General features: G+C 39.9%; 1 protein-coding gene across 1 annotated transcript in view; it reads right to left on the bottom strand.

Moving 5' to 3' along the window:
- The window catches only part of LOC111149723 (PHD finger protein 21A), a 194,435-nt gene that overhangs the window by 30,854 nt on the left and 137,283 nt on the right, over nt 1-26,298 (bottom strand). Inside the window, 4 exon segments of the mRNA XM_022506959.1 lie at nt 11,626-11,919; nt 15,514-15,603; nt 16,826-17,077; nt 23,509-23,712. Of these exon segments, the coding sequence (XP_022362667.1) occupies nt 11,626-11,919; nt 15,514-15,603; nt 16,826-17,077; nt 23,509-23,712 (840 nt within the window).

Below are 26,298 nucleotides of genomic sequence, written 5' to 3'. Positions count from 1 at the left end.
ATCAAAACTACAACGAGATATCGCTTCACACCTGTCAGAATGGCTAATATCAGAAATGCAAGGAACAAGTGTTGACGAGGATGGGGAGAAAAAGGAACATTCTTGCACTGTTGGTGGGAATGCAAACTGGTACAGCCACTCTGGAAAACAGTATGGAGTTTCCTCAGAAAGTTAAAAACAGAGCTACCCTATGATCCAGCAATCTCACTGCTGGGTATTTACCCAAAGAACACAAAAACAAAAATTCAAAGGGATACATGCACTCTCTGTTGGATGAATGGATAAAGAAGTGTGGTTTATATATTTACAATGGAATATTACTCAGCCATTAAAAAGAACGATATCTTGCCATTTTTGATGACATGGATGGATCTAGAGAAAATAATGCTAAATGAAACAAGTCCGAGAAAGACAAATACCATATGCCTTCACTCATATGTGGCATTTAAGAAACAAAACAAATGAGCAAAGGGGAAAAAAAAGAGAGAAAGACAAATGAAGAAATAAACTCTTAATTTTAGCAAATAAACTGATGGTTACCAGAGGGCAGGGTGGTGGGGGATGAGTTGAATAGGTGAAGGGGATTAAGGACTGTACTTGTGATGAGTGTCAGGTGGTGTGTGGAACTACTAAATCACTATTTTGTACTCCTAAAACTAATACAACACTGTATGTTAACTAACAGAAATTAAAATAAAAACTTAAAAAATAATAAAATAGGGGAACTTGGGTCGGTCAGTTGGTTAAGCATCTGTGTTAGGCTCAGGTCATGATCCCAAGGGTCTTGGGTTCGAGCCCCACATCAGGCTCTCTGCTCAGTGGGGGGTCTGCTTCTCCCTTTCCTCCTCACCCCACTTGTGCACTCTCATTTTCTCAAATAAATCAATAAAATCTTTAATAATAATAAACTTAAATTAAAAAAAATCTGTGTTGCCATAAAAAAAAAGAAATTAAAAATAAATAAATGAGATCCACAGTGAGACACTTTGTAGTCACACTGTCGAAAGCTAAGGCAAAGAGAGAATCTTTTTTATTTTTTAGATTTTTATTTATTTATTTGACAGAGAGAGGTCACAAGTAGGCAGAGCAGCAGGCAGAGAGAGAGGGGGAAGCAGGCTCCCTGCTGAGCAGAGAGCCCGGCAGGGCTCGATCCCAGAACCCTGAGATCATGACCTGATCCAAAGGCAGAGGCTTAACTCACTAAGCCACCCAGGTGCCCTGCAAAGAGAGAGTCTTAAAAGCAGCAAGACATGCCTCTCTACCTACTTGTGATCTCCGTCTGTCAAATAAATAAATAAAATCTCTTAAAAAAAAAAAAAAAGGGCAGCAAGACATAAGTGATATATCACATAGAAGAGGTCCTCAATATGGTTAGCAGCCAACCTCTTCCCAGAGACCAGAGACCAGAGGTAGCAGGATTATATATTAAAAGTGCTGAGAGAAAATCACTATCAACCAAGAATGCTATATCCTGCAAAAAGCTAAGGAAGTTCATTGCTAGTAGATCTGACCTAAAAGGAATGCTGAAGGGAGTTCTTCAGGCTGAAATAAAAAGACACCAGACAGTAACTTAAAGCCATACAAAGAAATAAGAATTACAGTAAAGGAAACTACACAGGTAAAAGTAGAATCCAATATTATTGTATCTTTGATTTGTAACTTATCTTTTGTTTCCTATGGGATTTAAGAGAGAAATACATAAATCTATATTAGTGGGCATATAATGTATAGAGATATAAATTGTAACAATAACAACATAAAGTGGGGGCAGAGCTGTATAGGAACAGGGTTTTTGTATATTATTAAAGCTGAGCTGGTATCAATACAGTTGTTAAAAATTTATGAATGTTAACTGTAATCCCCATGGTAACCACTAAGAAAATAACTGAAATATATACAGAAAAGGAAATGAGGGCATCAAAAGTGTGCACTAGAAAGAAAAACCAAACATAACAGAAGGCAGTATTGGAGAAACCAAGAACAAAGAAGACATAAGACATGCAGAAAACAAACAGCAAAATGGCTTAAGTCCTTTGTTATCAGCAATCACTTTAAATGTAACTGGGTTAAACCCACCAATTAAAAGACAGAGAGTGACAGAATGGATAAAAAAAAAGTGATCTGAAATACATACTGTCTATAATAGATTCATCTTAGAGCCAAAGATACAAACAGGTTGAAAGTCAAAGAATGAAAAAAGATACTCCATGCAAATAGTAACCAAAAGAGTCCACGGACGGCTCTACTAGTATCAGACAAAACTCACTTTGAGTCAAGAATTGTTACAGGAGACAAGGAAGGTCATTATATATTGATAAAAGGGTAATTCATGAAGAAGATAAGACAATTTTAAATATATATGCACCAAACAACAGATTCTCACATATATGAAACAAAAATTGACAGAACTGAATGAAGAAATAAAAATTTTATAATAATAATTGGAGACTTTAATCCTTCGCTTTAAAGAATGGAAAGAACATGTAGATAAAAGATCAGTAAGGAGGGGTGCCGGGGTGTCTCAGTCAGTTAAGCAACTAACTTCAGCTCAGGTCATGATTTCAGGGTCCTACGACTGAGCCCTGCAATGGGCTCCCTCTGCTCAGTGGGGAGTCTGCTTCTCCTTCTCTCTCTACCCCTCCTCCCCCAACTCCCCTCCTGTCCTCTCTCAAATAATTAAATAAATAAAATCTTTATTAAAAAAAAAAAAAGATCAGGGCGCCTGGGTGGCTCAGTCGTTAAGCATCTGCCTTCTGCTCAGGTCATGATCCCAGGGTTCGAGCCCCGCATTGGGCTCCCTGCTCTGCGGGATGCTTGTTTTCCTCTCTCCCACTCCCTGTGATTGTGTTCCCTCTCTCGTGGTCTCTCTGTCAAATAAATAAAAATCTTAAAAAAAAAAAAAAAAAGATCAGTAAGGAAACAGAGGACTTGAACAACACTGTAAACCAACTAGATCTAACAGACATATAAAGAAGAGTTTATTCAACAACAATAGAACATACATTCTCAAGTAAACATGAACATTCTCTAGGTCAGACCATGTTTTAGGCCACAAAACAAATCCTAACAAATATTAAAATACTTAAATAATACAAAGTATCTTCTCTGACCACAACATAAAGAAGCTAGAAATCAGTGATAAAGGAAAACTGGAAAACTTAATATATGTGGAACCTAAACAACACACTTTTTTTTTTTTTAAAGATTTTATTTATTTATTTGACAGAGAGAAATCACCAAGTAGGCAGAGAGGCGGGCAGAGAGAGGGGGTAAGCAAGCTCCCTGCCGAGCAGAGAGCCCGATGTGGGGCTCAATATCAGGACCCTGAGATCATGACCTGAGCCGAAGGCAGAAGCTTAACCCACTGAGCCCTAAACAACACACTCTTGAACAACCAAGGGGTCAAAGAAGAAACAGCCAGAGAAATTGGGAAATACTTTGAGAGGAATAAAAAGGAAAACTCAATATACCAAAACTGATGTGATGTAGTCAAAGTAGTATTCAGGAGCAAATTTGTAGCTCTAATGGTTTACATTAAAAAATAAGAAAGATCTCAAGTCAATAATATCACTTTAAACCTTAAAGAACTAGAAAAACCTTTAAGAAAATAGAAAAAGGAGAACTAAACCCAAAGCTAGCAGAAAAAGAAAGTAATAAAAGTTACAGTAGAAATAAATGAAATGGAGAACAGAAAAACAACAGAATTAGTGAAACCAAAAGTTGATTCTTCAAAAAGATCAACAAAATTGAGAAACCTTTAGCTGGACACTCTAAGGAAAAAAAAATCATAAAAATCGTAAGTAAAAGTGGGGACATCACTACTAATCTTATAGAAATAAAAAGGACTAGAGTACACTGAAGAATTACCAACAAATTAAATAATATAGGTGTAATGGGCAAATTGTTACAAACACACAAATTACCAAAACTGACTCAAGAAGAAATGAAGAATTTCAACAGCCCTGTAACAGGTAAAGAAACTGAAACAGTAATTAAAATCCTCCCCCAAAAGTCCAGAATCAGACAGCTTCACTGATGAATTCTATCACATATTTAAAGAATTAACACTTCCTAACTTGTTCTATGAAGCCAGTATTACCTTTTCACCAAAGCCAAAGACATCCCCAAAATAGAGAACACAGACCAATGTCCCTTATACAGTGAAAAAATCTTAATAAAATACTAGCAAGCTGAATCTCACAGCATATTAAAAGGATGATACAGGGGCACCTGGGTGGCACACATGGTTGAGTGCCCAACTCTTGGTTTCCGTTCCTCGGGGTCGTGAGATCAAGCCTCATATAAGGCTTTGTACTCAGCATGGAGTCTGCTTGGGATTCTTTCCTTCTTCCTCCCCCCTCTGCTCCACCTCAGCCCTTGCCCTCCCCTGCATTTGCACTTTCTCTACAAAGTAAATAAAATCTTAAAAAAATAAAATAAAATAAAAGGATGATACACCATGACAAAGTAGAACTTACCCCAGGAATGAAAGGAATATAATAGATCACATTAATAAATGAGGGCAAACCACCCACCAACACATGACCATCTCAATGCAGAAAAAACAACTTAACACTCATTCATGATAAAACACTCAGAAAGCTAGGAATAGAAGGAAACTTCCTCAACTTTTTAAAGGGCATTAATGAGAAACCATAGTTAACATCATACTCAATGGCAAAAGACTGAAAGCTTTTCCTCTGAGATTGGGAACAAGAGAAGCATGACCACTTCCATCAGTGCTACTCAACGCTATGGTGGAAGTTCTAGCCAGAGCAATTAGGCAAAAGACATTAGAGGCATCCAAATTGGAACGGACAATGTAAACCTATCTCTATTTGCAAAGGACGTGATCTTACATATAGAGATTCCAAAGAGTCCACAAACAATTATTAGAGCTAATAAGAAACTCAGCAAAGTTGCAAGGTACAATATGAACACAAAAATCAGCTGTATTGCTATGTAACAGTAACAAACAATTGTAATAGGAAATTAAGAAAACAAATACATTTATAATAGCATCCCAAAGAATAAAATACCTAGGAATACATTTAACTAAGAGGATAAAAGACTTGTGCACTGCAAACTATAAACCACTGCTTAAAGAAATAAAGAAAACCTAAATGAATGGAAAGAAATCTATGTTCAAGAACTGGAAGACTTAATATTGTTAACAATGCTATGCAAAGCAACAACCTACAGATTCAATATAATTTCTATTAAAATTCCAATGGCCTTTTTTTGGCAGAAGAATTGAAGAAAAAACCAATTTTCATTTTCATGTAGGAATTGCAAGGAACCACGAATAGCCAAAACAATGTTGAAAAAGAAAAACGTTGGAGGACCCACACTTCCCAATTTAAAAACTTACTACAAAATTACAGTAATTAAGAGAGTTTGGTTGGTACTGGTGCAATGACAGATCTACACACCAACAGAACAGGATTGAGAGTCCAGAAATAAATCCATACATCAATGACCAACTGGTTTTCAATAATGGTGCCATGATCATTCAAATGGGGAATGTCTCTTCAACAAATAGTGACAGAAGAAATGGATAACCACATGCAAAAGAATGAAATTGGGCCCTTATCTGATATTCTATACAAAAATTAAATCAAAATGAACTACTAACCTAAATAGTAAAAGCTAAAACCATACAACTTTTTTTTTTTTTAAGATTTTTATTTATTTATTTGACAGACAGAGATCACGAGTAGGCAGAGAGGCAGGCAGAGAGAGAGGAAGGGAAGCAGGCTCCCTGCTGAGCAGATAGCGCGATGCGGGGCTCGATCCCAGGACCCTGGGATCATGACCTGAGCCAAAGGCAGAGGCTTTAACCCACTGACCCACCCAGGTGCCCCAAAACCATACAACTTCTTAGAAGAAAAATTAGGGGTAAATCTTCATTTTCTTAGATGTGACCATGGATTTCTAGATGTGACACAAAAACCACAAGCAACAAAAGAAAAAAAACAGATAAACTGAACTTCACCAAAATTAAAGTTCTGTGTATCAAAGGACACTACCCATAAAATGAGGAAAATACAGACTTCCAAGAAAAAAAAAAGTGAAAAGATAACCTATAGAATGGGAGAAAAATACCTGCAAATCTGATATGAATCTAATACTCAGATTATACAAAAAACCCTTATAACTCAACAACAAAAAGACAACCCAATACAGAAACTGGCAAAGAGGGGCGCCTGGGTGGCTCAGTGGGTTAAAGCCTCTGCCTTCGGCTCAGGTCATGATCCCAGCGTCCTGGGATCGAGCCCCATGTTGGGCTCTCTGCTCAGCAGGGAACCTGCTTCCTCCTCTCTCTCTCTGCCTGCCTCGTTGCCTACCTGTGATCTCTATCTGTCAAATAAATAAATTAAAAAAATCTTAAAAAAAAAAAAAGAAACTGGCAAAGAACTATTTCTCTAAAGAAGATATACAAATGGCCAACAAGCACAAGATGTCCAACAATTTTAATCATTAATGAAATGCAAATCAAAACCACAATGCAATACCACCTTCATACCCACTAGGATGGCTATTATAGTTTTTAAAAAAGAGATTATAGTAAGTACTACCAAGGATGCAGAGAAAATGGCATGCTCATACATTGCTGGCAGGAATGGAAAAGGATTCAGCTGCTTTGGAAACAGTATGACAGTTCCTCCAAAAGTTAAACCCAGAACTATTACATGATCCAGCAATTCCACTTAGGTATAGACCCCCAAAGAATGGAAAACAGATACTCGAATATTTGTACATGAATTCTCATAGCAGTACTATTCCCAATAGCCAAAAGGTAGACATAGCCCAAAGGTACATCAGTGGATGAATGGATAAACAAGTTGTGGTATATACATACAGTGGACTCTTATTCAACTGTTAAAAAGAAATGAAGTACTGATACATGTTATGATATGGATGAATCTGGAAAATACTATGCTAAGTAAAAGAAGCCAGACATGAAAGATAACACATTACATGATTCCATCTGTATGAAATATCCAGAATAGATAAATCTATAGACACAAAAAGCAGACTAGTGGCTCCCAGAGGCAGAGAGAGGAGCAAATAGAGTAATTACTTAAGAGATCCTGGGTTTTATCTTGGAGTAATGAAAATGTTTTGGAACTAGACAGAGGTTGTGGTTGCACAACATTGCAAATGTACTAAATGCCAGTGAATTCTTCATTTCAACATGGTTAATTTTACGTGGTATGAATATCACCCGAGTGAAACAATAACTGGGAAACAAACAAAAACCAAAAAAGCTAAAATCAGACATTAAAACCATTTATCCAGAGGTAAAGCTGTCCTGTAATGTTATTTTTTGCCTACATGGTGTTTAAATAATTATCAATATTTTTAAAAGTAGGTGATTTCTCAAAATATCTGGATTTCTGCCCTTTCTTAAAGGCAAAATTTCCATATAATAAAAAAAAATTGGCTATTGTCAAGAAGTAGTTGCTTTCTTGAGACGGCATATATTAACTTTCCAGCTTACCAGTCTCTTCTACCTTCTATGGTCTTCCTGACACCAAGGCCAAATTGTCAGTTTTATCATGCTTGTTTCAAAGAGAAAGTAAGAATAGGGGCGCCTGGGTGGCTCGGTGGGTTAAAGCCTCTGCCTTCGGCTCAGGTCATGATCCCAGAGTCCTGGGATCAAGTCCTGCATCAGGCTCCTTACTCAGCAGGGAGCCTGCTTCCTCCTCTCTCTCTCTGCCTGCCTCTCTGCCTACTTGTGATCTCTGTCTGTCAAATAAATAAATAAAATCTTAAAAAAAAAAGTTTAAAAAAAATAATTAAAGTAGGATATCTCTTGTACTCATGCTCCCATTAAAAACTGAAAAATAAAAAGTCCACGTGTTTACTTCCAGCGTGCTTTAGTTATTTATATTTACTGCTTTGCACCCATGACTATTTGAATTTAGGAATCCTGTTCTTTTTGGTATGATAAAGATAGAAATCAAACACTCTTAACAGGATTAGAAAAACTAAGTTAACCAGTTATACCCTGAATGCCAAATTCATCTTCTGAAACTTGGCTGCAGGAATAATCAAAGTTAGCCACTTGCAAATAAATAAATGTCCAAGGGACATTAAGTGACTGCCTTCCACTCAGGTCCTGATCCCAGGGTCCTGGGATCGAGCCCCGTACCAGGCTCCCTGCTCAGTGGGGAGCCTGCTTCTCCCTCTCCTATTCCCCCTGATTGTGTTCCCTCTCTTGCTGTGTCTCTGTCAAATAAATAAATAAAATCTTGAAAAAAAAAATAAAAAGAATAAACGTCCAAATAGTTTCATCAATCAAGGTTAAATAAATTTGGATGGAAGGTAAAGCAAGATCCATCCCTGGTCATTTGGTCTCCCTTCCCTGCTAGAACGCCAGTGTTGACATGAAAGGTAAGAGTCAGCAGTTCATGTCTCCTAAGAGGGAAGACTGGGATTTGAGGATAATACATCGGATAATATTCTCATCTTGGAAGCACTCCTTCTTTAGAGGGTCTAGTATAAGTTCCTATGCAAGATATATATAGAAGTAGGGAAATGGGTGGCAATCTGGCAGTTTCTCCCAACGAACCCAAGACTTTTTTTCAGTAGCTTACCTTGGGGACGTACAAAGAGGTCTTTGGTGCAGGGGAAGGGTGCAGTGGATAAAATACAAACATAGTTCCTGGGAACTAACTACATCAGTCTAATAGACTTTATTTATTTTTTTTTTTTTTAAAGATTTTATTTATTTATTTGTCAGAGAGAGAGAGAGAGAGAGCGCGCGAGAGTGAGCACAAGCAGATAGAGTGGCAGGCAGAGGCAGAGGGAGAAGCAGGCTCCCTGCTGAGCAAGGAGCCCGACGCGGGACTCGATCCCAGGACGCTGGGATCATGACCTGAGCCGAAGGCAGCGGCCCAACCCACTGAGCCACCCAGGCGTCCCTACATCAGTCTAATAGACTTTAAATGCTTTAGTTCCATGCATCAATAACAGGTGTTTAGCCCCATTTCACAGAGTGCTGGACAGACAGGGACATAAAAGGCAGTGGTATTGGGGATGTAAGTTTGCCTGGCTCCATGTTTCTGCCAAAAACGTTTCTAGCCTCAAAGCTCTTTAAACTCTAGCACTCATTTTCTCAGAGCCACCATGTGATGTGGCCTCTAATAAGGGTAAGACAGGGGAGCTCTTCTCTGGGGTGGATAAGGAGTTGGTAATGCCTGATGGGGGAAGGAGACGTGAGACACTGTTGTTATTACTGACACTGCCTTCTTCCTTTTCTGTGCCAAGGTGGGAGGCCTTTGAAACCACACAACTTGCCATGCTTCCTTCCCTGGAGGCACAGCCTCCATTCGTACCTATCCTAAATGCACTGCACACTGAGTCTGTGAGGGTTTAGCCTTGATTTAACCACCCTTGTATTCAGGCATCACATTCAGCATAGCAGCGGGCTCCTAATCAATACATTTCTATTAAATGCATGTTATCACCCTAAAGGAAACAGAAAGGAACCCATGTAACCTGGTCACACAGAGAAGGCTGGGCACAAGTTTTGATAACTCTATGAACAGACTGCAAGTAATACTTCTGTGGCTACAATATTTATATTGCTTCACTCTTAGCCAATCTATGAGATCTCCTAATCGCTATAAATGTGATACTGGAAATGAGACACAGAAAAGAAGGACAGCAGAAAGCTCTCAAGTCAGAGGATTCTGAGAATGGAGTCTGGTCTAAAGCGTACCCCTGCTGATGGAGCTTAGTAACCTGCAAGCCCATCAGGCCAGGAGGTCTGCTAAACTAACAGAGCAATGACCGGATTCCTCCATTAGATCAACAAGAAGAGAGACCATGCAATTTACTGCTAGGAAAGAAATTCTTTTTAAAATTTTTTGAGAATTCCTGGGTACCTTTTTATGGTATTATAATTAAAATGAAAAGCTCTATGAACATGTAAGGCCAGAACCTACAAAAAATATTCAAGATCCAATGTGGAAAAAAAGCAAGTTACAAAATATATATTGTTTAATTTTGGTTTTTGCTTTAAAAATGTTAGTAAGTGCACAGAAAATAAGTGAAGGAATCTAATCTGAACTCTTTATACTGTTTATATGTGTCAGGGGTTAGAATTATGGGGGAAGTTTACTCTTTCCATAGATTATGAGGTGGATGCATTTTGTACATTATATCTTTCCATAATGTTTGAGTTTTCTTTCATTAGGAGTATGTATTATCTTAGATGTAATCAGGAAAATGAGAAATGTAAAAATAAAATGAAACTGAAAAAAATATGTCTCCTAAAAGTATCTTTACCAAAAAAGAGGTCAGAGGAATGTGATTTGGTAATCTAAAAGAGAGTTTTGCAACCGCATTCTTTGGAACTCTAAGGCTCTTCACCAGCTCTCTGAGAGCCAGCAAGGACACGAGGAAGCTGATCTCCAAACATGCCTCTACCCAACCTACCCAGCTTGAGCATTTCACTTTCATATTTTAATAATGAAGTTCTGCTGATACTAAGTTTGAAAATTTAGGATGTAAAACATACGTAACTAATTTATTTCTGAATGTTCCTCAAAGCACTTTCTGGGGTTTGAGTAGGCTCCCTGGGAAAAGATATCTGTTTTCCCTTGTGTTTTCTGAGCATGAGGTTTTAGTACCAGCTTTTTAGTGCAAGGTCTGCTGCATTTATGAGCTGTCTGGGTAGAAAGCCGGGTGCTCTGCATAAGGATCCTCTGTTCAAGAAGGCCAAGGCAGCAGGAAGCCTCTAATTCCCACCATCTGGCCAGCCTCTCTGAATCATGGTCAGCCATCCAGAAGCAGAAGATTCAGGATCACCAGAGACTATTTTCAGAAGAATGAGAACTCAAGCCTGAGCAATTAGAAATAGGTCAATGGCTTTTTAAAGCAACTTTCTTGAAAGAGGATGCTTTTCTTTGCAAAATTCGTTCTCGCCACTGGTCTTTCTTTAAATAGAATATGGTGACTGCCTATAAATCCTTTTTCTTGTTTTTAGAAGTCTTCCATCACAGAACCCTTAAGTATTTTTGGAGGTTACTTGTATTTCCATAGCCTTGTGTTTTTGAGAGAAAATCTGACTTTAGAAATATACATGAGAGACTTCAATATTTGAGCTAAAATGGCTGTATTCTCTAGAGTTTAAAAAAAATGCTTTTTAGAAATTTTAATTTTTTCATTTGGTTCTTCATTTTCTGTAATAACCAGGGGAAATCTGTCAAATGAAATCCCTTTCCCTGTTTTGTTTACTCTTCCTGACTTTCAGTCATATCCTCATCCGGATTCTTATTGGGTCAAAACTAATATGCCATTTTCTGTGTATTATACCTCTGTGCTTCCCGAGAGCAGCAGAAACCCATCTGTGAATATCTGCTCAGAACCAGCAGGGGGCGCTCACTCCCACAGGAATCTGAATCCATCTGTAAGGGGATGGTGGGAAAAGCAACCTAACTTTCCTCAGTAAGACTGGCCCTTTCGCACTGCAGATAAATGATCACATGATGAGCAACAGGTTACCGACAAAGGTGCTCAGATAAAGCATTCTTGAGAGAATGTATTTAGAGACAGCCAAGCCTCAAAGGCAAGGCTACTCCTGCCCGAAGCAGATGCATACTCTGCCTGTACCTGTTTTTCAAGGCTTGGCTTGCTAAGCTGTACAGTCTGAGGTCCAGCGAGTCTGGTCCCTGGAGTAGCTATCACAATGCTGGTGAGCTGGGCCATGGGGAACGTTTTGGCTATGGTTGCAGTCTGCCCATTGACGACACGGACGGGATGGATGGAATTCTGGGAGGTAGGGAGGGTCGTGGGGGTGAACTTGGTCAGCATGACGGGCCTCTGGATAAGTTGAGGAGCTGCAAGCATGGGAGGAGGTGCTGGGGCAATAGGAATGTTATTCTGGGCCACAGGCTTGGGTCGAACCTATGGGGAAAGAGAGGATAATATTACTTAAAGAAATTTCTCAAGTCTTGTAAGTTTAAGACATAGCTAGGTCTTTCACACTTTATATGTGAAATGGTATTTAGTGCCAATATTTATTAATATTCATGCTGGTGGTATTAATTCTACAGCTATCAGGATATATAATCTTACAACAGACTCATCAGCTCTTAAGAGGGTCCAAATGTTACCCTACCATGTGGTTTTTCTGAATCCAGACCTTAGCTCCCTCTCCCATACCATGCTGGCTCTTCAGGCTGAGGTCAAATGCTTAATCCAGAGACTGGTCACACTCAGGATTTGTGCCCAATGTGGTAATAATGCTGCCGCTGGTCTTATTCCACATTCTGAATTTCTTCATGTTCATGGCTTCAGTTCAGTGTGATTCCTTGCTCTCTAACTCCCTGTTCTTGGCTGCTCCTCTAAGTCACCCTTGTGGGCTTCCTCTTCCTCTGCCCAATCCTAAATGTATTTCTCAGAGTTTTGTCTTGGAACCTCTTTTCTTCCCAATCTCCTCACTCTTCCTGCGAATTCTCACCCATCCCATGGATTCAATTGCCATCTATTGTACTGAAGACATCCATACTTGGTATCTCGGGAACAGACATTTCCTGAACTTCAGAATCACATACTCAACTGCCTGTCATATATCTCTACTTGGAAGTCTTCCAAGAAATTAAAAATCAACATGTCTAGGGGCTCCAGGCAGGCTCAGTCAGTGGAATGTGCAACTCCTGATCTTGGGGTTGTGAGTTTGAGCCCCATATATTGGGTGTAGAGATTGCTTAGAAATAAAATCTTTAAAAACAATGACAACAAAAAATCATTATGTCTCAAACTCACCTATTTCTTCCTCTGACCCTCTCCTTTCCTCCTATTATCATCCCCTCAATAAATAAATAAACTTCAGAACCATTCTTGATGCTTTCTACTCCACCTCTACTTCCTAAATCCCTCTCAAATATGGCTACTTTCTGTGCTCATCCTGCCATCACTCTACCTTATGTTTAGCTTACTGGAACAGTGACAAAGAATTATGATTAAAAACACGGGGTTAGCCTTGCTTGGGTTCAAATCCTGGTTTCTACCTCTTACTAGCAGGCTAACCTCAGGTAACATAACCTGATTTAAGCCAGCATTTTTCAAACTTTCTGTACAGTGACCCTGTGGGCAAAATCTTTTCCCCTTATGCATGAAACTTTGACCTGCAGTTAACTCTCCAGCTCTGTTCCCCTGGAAACCTGATTAAGGGTAAGAATGTCAACTGTGTTACCAGGCAACATTGCTTAATGTAAAAATGATCCCTTACTGCTAAACTGAATCTGAACGGGGAGAATTAGAAATACTTGATGGGACACCATGCTTTGGGCTTCATGAAGTGGGGTGACTTTTGTAACTGAGCGTGTCCCCATGTGTGGGGACCTTGAAAGCCATGGCTATGGAATTGTTATAAGATACACTGGCTCCCGCATGGCATAAGCCTTCTATGCCAGGATGGCTCTCCTACCGTCTAGATTAAGATCTCATCTCCCTGCACCTGAGCTATCACTGGACAGCTGTAGAGCCTGCCAATCAGGCTGACAAAAAATGTCTGATGCTGTCTTGCTGGTAAGCTGTGGTTTCTGTCTTGTATTGTTCCAAGTAGACTGGTACCATGTGTGGGCCAGTCTCACGAATCTGAATATTTAGCTGACCTTAAGATGACCGTGTGGTGGCTGCTGCAGACACACAGTAGGGAATACATTTCTTATCTTTTCTTTTTTTTTTTTTTTTAAGGGAATACATTTCTTACTGTAACCAGTACTTGCATATAGACATAGACCTCTATCTCTATAAAACAAAAACTTGATGAGACATTACATATGTGCTATGTACTCTTTATGTTTCATATTCTGTTTTGTTCATTTTATTTAAGAACCCTGGTCAAGATCCATTAGATTGATTTCACATAGCCTACTAATGGGTCATGACCCTCTGTCTGGAAAACATGGACTAAGCCCTAGGATCCCTACCTAAAAAAAAAAATAGTAATACCTACTTCCACAGGGCTGTTGTGGGGATTAAAACAGAAAACCCACAGAAAGTGCCTCGCACAGTAAACAGTACACAGCAGCAGTCTTTTAACGTTTTAATATCTTTTTAACATTTGCTATTACTGTTGATGTCCTAACTATTCTTCTTGCCCACAATCTCGATCATCTCCAATCTATTTTCCACACAATGACAAGAGGGAATTTTCAAAAAAAAAAAAAAAAAAAAAAAGAAGAAGAAGAAAAACTTATCATTTCAGGTATTTGTTTGAAGTGTTTTCATAGATCCCCGTTGTTTCTGGGATAAGGCCCAAATTCCTACATAGTCTAGAAGGCTCCATAAGCTCTGGCACAATGGGCTTCTCCAGCCTCACCTCTTCCCCTAGCCTGAGTCGGCTACATGGTCCACCATGGTCAGCTATACCAAATTGCCTTTTGGTTCCTTAGGCTTACATGTATCTCTCCATACTGGATTTGCATATATGCTCTACCCTATGCCTGGGACACTTTTATTCTTCCTCCAAAACTCTGTCAGGCTAACTTTACTAGGATTTTAGGGCTCAGACTGAATGTCAACTCTTCTAGGAAACTTTCTAGAATACTCTTGAGAATGAGATGGGGGTCCCCCTATGTGTGGTCAGACTACCTTGTACTTCCCATAATGGACACTATGATTGCCTGTACATAGATCTGAAGCTCTCTGAGGGCAGAGAACAGTCTATCTTAAAAACTGGCTTTTCTGATACCCAAGGATCTACTGGATAAATGACTGAACTCACTTTATCTTGTGTTCTCAATGCCCAAACCTACTGCACAGGCAATTTGGAAGTCACCTACGTCCACTGACCACAAAATTCCTTTCTCTTCTCTCTTTGCCTGCAACATGGGCCTCAGATGGGAACTCCTAGGCTTTCTACTTGGCAAGTCAAGTCCCCTCAAAACCCAGACTGGGGCAATCCTGACATCCTGCCATGAGAATGAGTTCAGTCCAATTGCTAAAAGAATTCTCCCAGGGCAATACGCGCAAGCAGAGCTGCCTGGGTCTAGGTAGAAAGCTTCCTGTGTAGACCCCTAGTCCAAGCTTCTATAGGCAAAGCTTTGTGTCTAAAAAATGATACTAAATGCCATTACTTTCCAGAGCAAAACTAAATTTCTCTGGTTTCTACTGGTTAGTTTGCCTATTGTTTCCTTCCCTACTCTCTTTGGCTCATGCGGGGGGGTGGGGAGTAGTGATGGCATTCCTTCCCCACTGGCAGGCAGGTATGGCTAAACTTCCAGTAAGTTAACATCATAAGGTTTAAAATGGTGCCTTAAATTCTCCTTTTCTTCACATCCCCCTGCTACTGCCTTTGGTCACTGCTAAGAAACCCCAGTGATCAAATAAGCTTCTTCCCAGTATAGAAATCATCATCTAGAACCTTTAGCTAACTAAGTAAGATCTGAACAAAGCTGAGCTGATAATGCGCACTTCAGGTGGCTCAGAGAGGGCCCTTGAGGACTTCTGTCTCACCTAACCCATCACTGGGCTTGTCACTGCTTTACTCACCTGTGGAAGAAAGTTTGGACGTGGAGTGAGTCGAGGAGGGGGTATAAACTGTGGTACTTTGATGGGCTGAGGAGGTGTTGCCTGAACCTGCTAAAAAACGGGAAAAATAAATAAACCACAGAGAACAACAATTGTTCAGTATCAAAGCTAGGCGTTTTTAAAGTATTTTTAGCATCACTACTCCCTGTATCAGACAATATTTTCTAAAAATTTTCACTGTAGAATTAACCATCAGAATTAAGACTTCGTGAAGAAAACTTTTTTACTCTCCCACCTGCACATTTTACCCTACAGAAGTGAACCAACTGCATTTCTGTGTCCTTACATGCCTGAAGTAAAACACAGCAGGCTTGGCAATCTTAGACAATTTCCTCTGACATTCAAGAACTCTTGCACGTACATACTTTAAAAGTCAAGACTGGATCCAAAGTAAAATCTAACTTGCTGCTTGGCCAAATGGGCTTTTTCCTAATATAAGAGCTTTATCTAGCATTGAATGGCTTTATTCCTGTAGAGAAGTCTCTAATTCTCAGCATTTGGCTGAGATAACTGGTCACTTCTCTCAAGATTCCCAGTAAATGCTGAAGCTTCACTTTACTGCTATCTAGTTTACTCATCACTGGTCATCATCCAAAAGCCACCAAGAGCTCTTAGCTGCAATTTTAAGAATAGACTTTAAAACCACAATTTGGTTATATTTTCCCCAAGCTTCAGAGAGCATCAATTTCTAAATGATTTCACCCTAGAATCTCATGAACAGTTTTTGTTCAAGTAATTCTTCAAGGGATTTTTTTTCCCCCTGATAGACCTTGGACATGGACACTGTTAATTTGTGAGTTTCTTGAATATTTTTAAGTGCCTCAGCTTGTTCTAGTACTTCCTAGGTGCAGCCAATTTCAAGGGATAGTGAACTAAAGGAGTTCAGCAGGGAGTTTTCCCCAAATCGGTAATACAGAACCAGAGAGTCTGTAAGCACTCAAGTTTCACAGGCAGGTCTGCGAACAGGATGGAGAGAGCTACGTGCAACACTGTGCATGCCCCTATAAAGGACACGCCTCCCTAAGTCAAGTCAGACTTCGACTGCAGATAACGCACTGTATGGATCTGGGTCCTCGTGTCAAGGGACACTTGTACAGTTATTTGAGCAGACAGTAGAATGCCATATTCCCTTGTCAGCCCCAAAGGAAAACTTGGTATGCCTGAATGATGGAGACTAAAAAAATCCAGCAGAAGCATAAAATGGATATACTCTACAAATGCATATCCTGAACCCTCTCATGTGGCCACACATGAGTAGCAGCTGCTGGCTTACCAGAGTGACTGTGTTTTTTGCCACAATTTGGACAGCCTCTGCCCCAGGCCCAGTGACCTTACTAGACGTCTGGAGGTTGACTGGTGTGTTCTGCACATCAGTGCTGAGCACAGCCTTCTGACTGTTGATGGCGGTCACCATAGCAATGGTAGGTCTCTGGCCCACAACAGAGGCAGGCATGGTCGCAGTTGCTGCTTTCAAGACGAGAGGTAGTGTCTTTGTGGTAATCATAGAAGCTGTAGTTACAGTCTTCTAGGAGACATGGAGAACAGATGTTAGGACACTGAAGCGTGACCCCACTAAACAATATGCTGCTAATCCCCAGAAGAAAACAAAGCAATGATTCTTATAATCAAGTTTCTCAATATAATAGTATTTCTTTTGTTTACATACAGCACACTTCTTACTGTAGAGAAAGATAATCTCTAGTTTGTGCCACAGTTTTCAAACTTAGCTTTAAGTTCATAGTCATAACTGCAGATAGATATGGGCACAGGATTTTCAACAATGAATGGGGTGGGTTTACAGGTATAGAATGTAAGTGTACCTATTTACCTACTTTTTTTTTTATTCTTTGCTTGTTCTCAATTTAAACTCTGCAGAGGTTGCAAATCAATGGGGTACACAACATCTCTATTTTTAATTGCTACAACCTCATCGATATGAAGCCATCATATAATTCTGGTTATCTGCCTCCTGTGACACAAAAGCTGGGATGAAAGGACAGTGTCTTTTCATTCTTTTGCGTGTCCCCCTAGAGAGGAGGAAGGGAAGCTCACATGAGGGTTACCACAATGGTTACCTCAGAGGTAGTAAATCCCAAACTCTAGAAAATAAAACCTATTAACCACCTAGTATAGTAAATACCAGCTCTTGATACCAAAGGGCTGAGAGTCACTAACTACAATCTTCTCTCTGGAGAGCTGCTGCAGAAGCAATCAGAGATCTGGTGAAACATGACAAAGTGGAAACAAACACCTGTGTTTCAAAAAGCCTTACAGATCAGGGGTGCCTGGGGTGGCTCAGCTGGTTAAACATCTGACTCTTGGTTTTGGCTCGGGTCATGATCTAGGAGTCATATGTTGAGCCCCGCGTCAGGCTTGGCACAGGATGTGGAGCCTGCTTGAGATTCTCTCTCTCCCTCTCCCCCTGGCCCTTCGCCACTGCTTAGGAAAATAAAAATAAAAATTAAAAAAAAAAAAAGCCTTATGGTTGAGAGGACGAACAGAGGTAACAGGACTTGCTCCTCCACTAGTGCTGAAGCTCTGCAGCTGTAGTTTCTAGACTTCTTACTGGAGTAGGTAAAGGGAACAGTTACAAAACAAGAAGATGCAAACAACCTTATTACACGGCACACGCACCTATCCAGTGCCGTTACTCACTCAAGATCCTCGAGACCCAACCGTTTCAGGAACACGGAAGTGCAACCAGAACAGGCTGGTTCTGAGTTTGGTACTACTCCACCTTCTTCTTCTTACTCTATACTGGCACTGTCCAATTTGGTAGCTCCCAGCCACACGTGGCCATTTCAATCCAAATTAATTAAAACAAAATAAAATTAAAACATCAGTTCCTCAGCCACACTGTCCACATTTCAAGTGCTCAAAAGCCACTTGTGGCTAGTGGCTACCAAGCCAGACAGCAATTTCCAACACTGCAGGAAGTTCTGCTGGACAGCACTGATCTAGACCAGTGAAAAGGACCCCACTCTCCCTTAAACAGATCTGGACAAATCCCCTCGTGCATTTCTAGTTCAGTGACTATGTCAGTACTTGTGTACTAAGTTGGGGTTTTTGGGGGGGGGATAATTCTTTACTTCCATCTTCTGCCTGAAATACACACATATATCATCTAATCTTTTAGTATCTCTACTTCCTTTCAATGAAAACAATTAGCAATCTGGCCTCATCTATCCCACTGCAGCCTACAAGCAATCTTTATTAATGCTTATAACGAAAATCACCCAAATCTTTGTTTCCTCTTCTCTAATCAACAAAACAGGCATGTCTCATTCTCCTTGCCAGTGCCTCCTCAAATGTGAAATGGGAGTAAAAGGAGACCACTGGTATTTATTTGGGGGGTGGGGTGGGGGTTCATCTACTATTAATGCAAGATGAAAACCAAATAAAAGCTAAATGCTGTTTATCATTAGAAATATTACATTAGTGTAGGAGAAAGGACCGACTTTATATTGCCAGTTATTTGTAGTAAGTGTTTTTAACCCAGTGTGACATTAGCCCTATCTTTCAGTTTAAGACATTGAAATACAAAGACCTTTTCAAATGGTGAGCAAGTCACACCAGATGGCATTCAATCTTGGTGCCAACACAGGTTATGGAAGCAAAATCTCTCATCAGCAGAACTCACTGACATGGATTTTAAAAAACAATTGTGCATGCTGTTACTGCTTTGAAAGAGGTCATGTACTTTTGTTTGAAACATTGTTGGTTCAGGTAAATTACTATCAATATTTTGAATCACCCTAAAGCGATTATTCTAAAAAAAGTCAGTGAAACCTCCAACTCACCTGAATTACATACTTACCATTAACCGCAACACTTAAAAAAAACCTTAAAACCTAAGAAGTTTGTTGACATCTTAGGTTAGCATCTTATTCCCCTTTATAAATATTTAGTTATGGCTAATTTCACAACATGTACTCCAGCAGCTATATAATTCTGTGAATGTAAAGGTGTAGTACTGTCTAGTACTATATTCACTGATGAAAACTTTTTGGAATATACATCAGCTAACCACTTATTCACACCAGGCATCAACAGAGGTATTGCTTAAATCCTTCCCTCTGGTCTGGTGCTTATTCTAAGTGCTTGGGGATATAAACCAAACTCTTGGGAGTGTTAGAGTTTAGATGACAAAAAGAATCTACAATTTTGAAATCCAAACCTAACGACAACCTCTGAGTTGTTCGGTAGGAAGGAGAGAAGACACGGGAGAGGAAAGGTATCCAACAACAAAGAAAATGATGTTTTTGGAAGCCGTGAGTAGTCCCTGGCTGGTTGATGCTGTCCAATTGTGACCGGCTTCCAGACAAGTGAGCAGTTTCCCCACAGCGTCATGAAGAGGTTCTTTAATTTTGACAAAATCTAAACTGCACCAACAAGAAGTTAATGCAGAAATACATGGCATAAAGCACTAAAAATCCTTTTATTTTATTTTTTTTTTTTTTGGGCCAAGTTATTGTAGTTTACCGGCAAAGAATGCGGTGTTGATTTAAAACAGACTGCAATGAACAAATTGGAACGACCAGGGGTTATTACTAGGGGCGCTAGTGAACTTCCATCCCCAGTTTAGGCTATTTTCATTTAATTTTGAATGGCAAGTAACTGTTGCGTACTCACATGACTACAAATAGAACCAACCCACTCCTCTTTTGGTCCATTAGGATTTATTTTCTATTTGGTTTCATTAACTGTTGCTTCATTACATTTGTATTCCATCATTAAAAAGAACACAAGTGTGAATGTGAGTTGAAGGGTATACCTGCATTCAACTCTACTAGTGTTTCATTTTTTTTCTGTGAATGGAAAAAATTTCAAAATCTACCTACAGGGATGAATTTGAGTTAACTAAGTAAAGGGGACCGGTCCCCCCACCCCCCATGCCTTGGTCCCTGCTAGCCACCTGACTCAGAATAGAAAACATTCCCTGCCAAGCACCTCCTGTTTGCCCGTGCTGACTGCTGCTTAATACGCCTTTCCAAACTTAGATATTTAACATATGCCATATACAACTTCTCAGTTGTCCTTGACCTCATGGACCTTTAAGGACTCCCTTTGCCCAAAACTAACAGTTCTGCCATGCACTGGAGGGCTTCTCCAAGCTAGTTTCTTTCTACCTCTCTGGCTTTATCTCCCCTCTCCATTATTGCCCAGAATCCACACCTGAGCCACATCAGTCTCTGCTATTCCTGGGACACACATTTACTTTTGGTCACATAGTTGTCTACATCTGTGATGCTCCTCCCCTCTGCTCTATCGCTAAAATCTCACTGATCTGTCCACATCCTGCTCAAGTGTCACCTCATCCGTGAAGCACCTCTGATCTCTCTAGTTAAAATTTACTCTTCACTAGTACTTTCATTTTATTCTCTTTTTTGGCTGTTTACACTGTCTTCTTTTCTAAATTTTTAATATTCTTGTTTTTTTTTTTTTTTTAAAGATTTTATTTATTTATTTGACAGACAGAGATCACAAGTAGGCAGAGAGGCAGGCAGAGAGAGAGGAAGGGAAGCAGGCTCCCTGCTGAGCAGAGAGCCCGATGCGGGACTCGATCCCAGGACCCCGAGATCATGACCTGAGCCGAAGGCAGCGGCTTAACCCACTGAGCCACCCAGGCGCCCAATATTCTTGTTTTTGAATCCACCTTCTTCATTGCCGAGCACAGTGTCTGCATATAATAGAGACCCAATAAAAATTTACAGGATGAATGAAAATGATGATAATATACCAGATTCTAGGCAGGGACCATGACCACCTCTTTGTATACCAGAACCTAGCACATGGAAAACACCCAATAAATACTGATTGACAGTTTACTGTAAAGACAGAAACAAAAAACTTAGAGGGTCTTTTGGCTTTTAAAATTATACATCTGCATTTAACAAAACAGAATAGAACAGAACAAGCTTAGCTAAATCAATTAAATATATGGTAGGTGAGCTACCAGGTGGACAGCTGCCACACAACACTGTTTTGGGGCTAGCCCTTCGCCCCTTACTATCACTCAACATCCCACAGCAGCACAGAACTCAGACTACTAGGAGGGAAGAGCTATTATAAGTATTACATAAGTATTTCCTCTGATTTGTGGGACACCAAATGTTACTTAACAGAAAGTTTCCATGGGTTACGAGAGAAAACTCCTACATACCAGGAAACAATGAATTCTACCACACTCTTTCCCTGTAGACACTTTCTGATGAAACTGTACTTTGCAAAGAGAACAAACTAATCAATTCCAATAAAAGTAATCTGATAAGCAATCCTCCAGAAGAAATAGAAGTCCTGGTCGGGGGGTTTTAAAAGTCAGTTTGAATGCTTCATTTTCAAAGAGCCCTGGAGTGGAGATTATGGTAAAATTTATGCTCCAGCTATCTGATTTACAACAGGAATTACTCTTTTTCCTACACTGGCAGCGTTTTCTATAATGTTGGCATTTCATTTTTTGGTACTATACAGTAGTACAGAAGAGCCATGAATGGACAGACGTTTTCACCAGAATATCTTGGCTCTACCACACATACTATCTATATGATTTTAGATAATTACTTCATCTCTCTGTGTCTTGGTTTTCTTTTCTAAACAATAACAACAAGAACAATAATAATACCTTCCTTATTAGGGTTGTGGTAAGGACGGTGTATTTTACATATGTAAAGCACTCAGGAGAATAGCAGTTTACAGTAACCTTGATTAAATGTCAACTATCTTTACTAATCTTTAGTATTTTTTACAAGTAATGTATTCCTCACTTGAAAAGTGTTCTATGTGAACCAGCCCAATGTCCATAAACAGTGATTAATCAAGCAAACTATAATCTTTTTCTCTATGTATACAGTGAAGACCTGGGACTGGTGCATAAAGGATGCCCATGCTTGCATTTCAGAAGATCCCAACGTCTTTGAAATCATGTGCAAAAATGAGTGTTATTAGGTGTGAATGTGTACTGTTCTGGAGAGAGGATCCACAGCTTTCACCAAAGTCTTAAAGGGGTCATGATCCCTAAGAATCAAGAACCACTGCTCAACCATCCCATCTTAAAAGGTATGCCCACATTACAAGCAGGTGTGTGGAGATCAAGCCTGAATAGTTTGCGTGTGTGTGTGTGTGTGTGTGTGTGTGTGTGTGTGTGTGTGTGTGGTGTGTGTGTGTTCCAATAACACTTTATTTATGGATGTTGAAAATGGACTTTCATATAATTTTCATACAAAATAATACAAATACTATGAAATACCTTTAACCATTAAAAATGTCAAAAACATTTGCTTTGAATAGTTTTCCTAACTGAACATTATTCCCAAATATGTCCTTTTTGTGTATTTTGCCTTACTGTCCTTATATGCTAGTTTAAATGCCCCCTTCAGCAAAAACATCTGCACAACTATACCAAGTTAGAATGTTATCAAGCCTCCAGTTCTTAGTTCTAGTTTGGACCTGTAGCTTCCATTTCAGACTTCCTTCAATATATTAGAACAAATTCATATGCTCTGCATAATGGAAACACATCACCCTTCTTCTGAATGCCTTTCTACCTAGTTCACCTCCACACCTAACTGCTAAGAGTTCCAGCAAAACGATTTCAGTGGAGGCAGAGTCACACGGACTTTTAGAACAGGTGCAAAGAAATACTTCCAGAAAATGCAAAATAAGACCTTAGTTCTGTTCTAACACAGAGAAGTGATTTTTCTTTGTCACTGACTACCTTTCCCCTCTTCTTTGGACAGGTGGGAAATCATTTGACTTTTACTCCTCAGTAATACCGTTTCCTTCTGCCAGGGAATTTCAAGGGATTTTTTTACCCCAGTGTATAGTATAAAAAAGTAACCACAAGAACTTTTGTCTAGGGCTAGCTGAGCTTAGTACTGAAAGGGGTCCCAGCTCTACATGCCTCATAATAAACCAGCCTAGCGCAGGAAGCCTGCAGGGCTTCCGCCACACTTTTACCTGGGAAGCAGTCAGGCTGGGAGAGGGTGCAGCCGACTGGGCGTGGTGGTGGTGGTACTGCGGCGGCTGCTGGAGCTGCTGGAGGGGTTGCTGCTGTGCTGTTTGTAGTTTGTTTTCAGACTGTGGCAATGGCTGTATTTGGAACTTGTCTGGTTGTTCTTGCTTCACTATCAGGTTCTTCCGTAGCTGTTCAACTACCCTTTTCTACCCCATGGAGACAAAAAGAAAGACCATGTATCAGAGTATTGTCCTGTCAGCTCTGTGACGTGTGCAGCTACACATCTCTGACATTGTTCTGTGACCAGCTTCACCTAAAACTTGTGACATCTAAAATTTACAGATGCGACACAGGAGGAGAAACCAACAGCATAGGAAACATTTTAGAGCTCAAGGGAGACGGAGCCACACAGAGGACAAGAGAAGATAATGGACTTCACACAGCAGAGCTCACATTTCTTGACCATCATTAGCCTGGTGTACTTGGCTGGAAGGGCAATATCGTGTGGCCACTAACACCAGACTCTGGAGACACAGACTTCCGTTTTGCTATTTACCAGCTCTCTGATGTTCATCAAGCTACTTAACCTATCTGTGTCTCGATTTCCTGTTCTGTAAAATGAGGTGATTAACAATATCCTTGGGGTTCTTATGAGGACCCTACAGGCTGCTGGATGTAAAGTACTCACAACTGTGACGGGCACATTGCTGGTGGTTTTACTTTTAGTATCTGGTAACATGGACATCGGCCATACTAATTTTTGTTATTCAAACATCACGTATCGGTTTCAAACATTAAACAGACTCTTAAACAGAGAAACCCTGATCTCAGAAATATGCCATACAAAGAATACTCATTCTAAATGACTCAACTGTGAAACTCATGAGCAGGACCTCTTTGCTGGGATAGGATCTGCGGAAATGTGTACATTTGTTTAGGCAAAGGAGGGATTTAGTTACATGGGATAAAAATTTAAAAACTGAAGTTTCTTGAATTTTCTACATCTTATCCAAATCCAAGAAAAATATGTATTTGGATATTTTCATTACTATATTTCAAAAGAACATAAGCTCCATGAGGGCAAGGACCTATTTTGTCCACGATTACACTCGGGGCTAGAACTATGTAGCTTAGTAAATGTCTCCTCACAGGATGTGTAAAGTGATGGGAACCGGAGACCAGCAAATGACTCAGGGAACATGTCCTATAAAACAACTGGGGGCCAGACTGGGGCTGCCTCTCTGGGCCTAATGGCTGGAAGCAAGTGTAAACAGCACTCTTCATATACTTTCAACTGAGCTCACCAGCTGAGGTTTGTTATTTCTGATAAAATAGACTGTCATTTTCTAATACAGATCACGAACGAAGAAAAATAAGTAAATGAAGATCTTTAAATAAAGGGTTAAGTGACACCATATGGCCAGGCTGACTTCAAATTCCCCTTACGATGCTAACCAACTTCATTGCACATATCCTCTAAAGAACCCAAACTTATAAGGTTACTTGCTTAACATATTTGAGCATTAAAATATTTATAAAATGGATTTTTAAGAACTTTTAAGTCAGTATAAAATATATTATTGAGAGAATTTTTTTGTATTTTTATTGATTCTTTTTAGGCAATGAAAATATCATATAAAGGCCAATATGGGGGGGTCTGCTAAACTTTATATTCTGTCTTCACTGCCTCTTTGAGTAGTTAAATTTCACAAAGAAAAGAAAAAAGGATGCAGAGTCCAAAGTCTCTGCAGAAACCATCTGTAGAATAATAAAAATGCAAATTAAAAAACATCAAATTCTTATAAAAAATTAACTTAAGTCTTAAAGTCCTATTTCTCAAGTATAAAAAGATAGAGTAATTGAATTGATACAGTTTAGGAGAAGGGCAAGAAGTGGCAGTGGTGCTACAGTTGATTTTGAGTATCACAGATAGATTTTATTGCATGGTGACTTCCAGAACATTAAGACATTTAACAATTAAATCATTACTTTAAAATCATTGCTTTCAGTCCCCCTCCTTAACATAAAACCAGCACTAAACAAACATAGTAACGACTAGCTGAAGTGTAGCATTGGTACACCACAAAAGGGACGCCAAGAACCTCTACAAAAAACCCCAGCTCAAATCGAGGGGAGGAGAGAAACCATGAGGAAATAATAGAACACAAATGTGACACCTGCCAAAAAATAAACTTTGAATAAAAAACAGCACAGGAAACGAAATAATTACCCTACCAGGCACAAAAGGAAAAGATATTTTTCCCCTCTACAACCGTCCCTGGGAAATACAGCGTGCTCTCCTACTTAACTGCCTAACTGGGGTAAACTAGAAGCAAGAGACAAAGCCCAGAACCCACTCCCAGCGTCGTGTACAACAGAAGGGAACAGTAGGGGAAAGAACGAGGAGGGGATGCAGGCTAGAGTACTCTGCAGCCATATGGCCAGAACGAGGTGACGACCAATCAGAACCAGAATCAGCGAAGTGGGAGTCAGTGAGTCACACTGCATTCACAACTGTTCCTCCCCCAGGGCCTGAAACAAAGCCTGTGGAACCCATGGGGAGGCACAGGGATCAAAATACTTGCAAACTTACATTAGTCTTTGAGGGAAGGAAAAAGAAGGGGGGAAGAGAAGAAAGCTGTGCAGATGGGACACGGGTCAGACCATATGAGCTGGGTACAATTTTCTTTGAAAGAAGGCTCTGGTATGTTTCGGAGTGCAGCTGGGAAAAGCATTGCCCCTGCCCTCCTTTCTCTGTTCCCATTAAAAGAACGCCAAGCTTGCAGTTGTGC

Source organism: Enhydra lutris, unplaced genomic scaffold (genome assembly GCF_002288905.1).
Source record: "Enhydra lutris kenyoni isolate GAN:26980312 unplaced genomic scaffold, ASM228890v2 scaffoldscaffold22, whole genome shotgun sequence".
Taxonomy (NCBI): domain Eukaryota; kingdom Metazoa; phylum Chordata; class Mammalia; order Carnivora; family Mustelidae; genus Enhydra; species Enhydra lutris.
The sequence above is the reverse complement of the archived record's forward strand: the minus strand, read 5'-3'. Positions and strand labels throughout refer to the sequence as shown.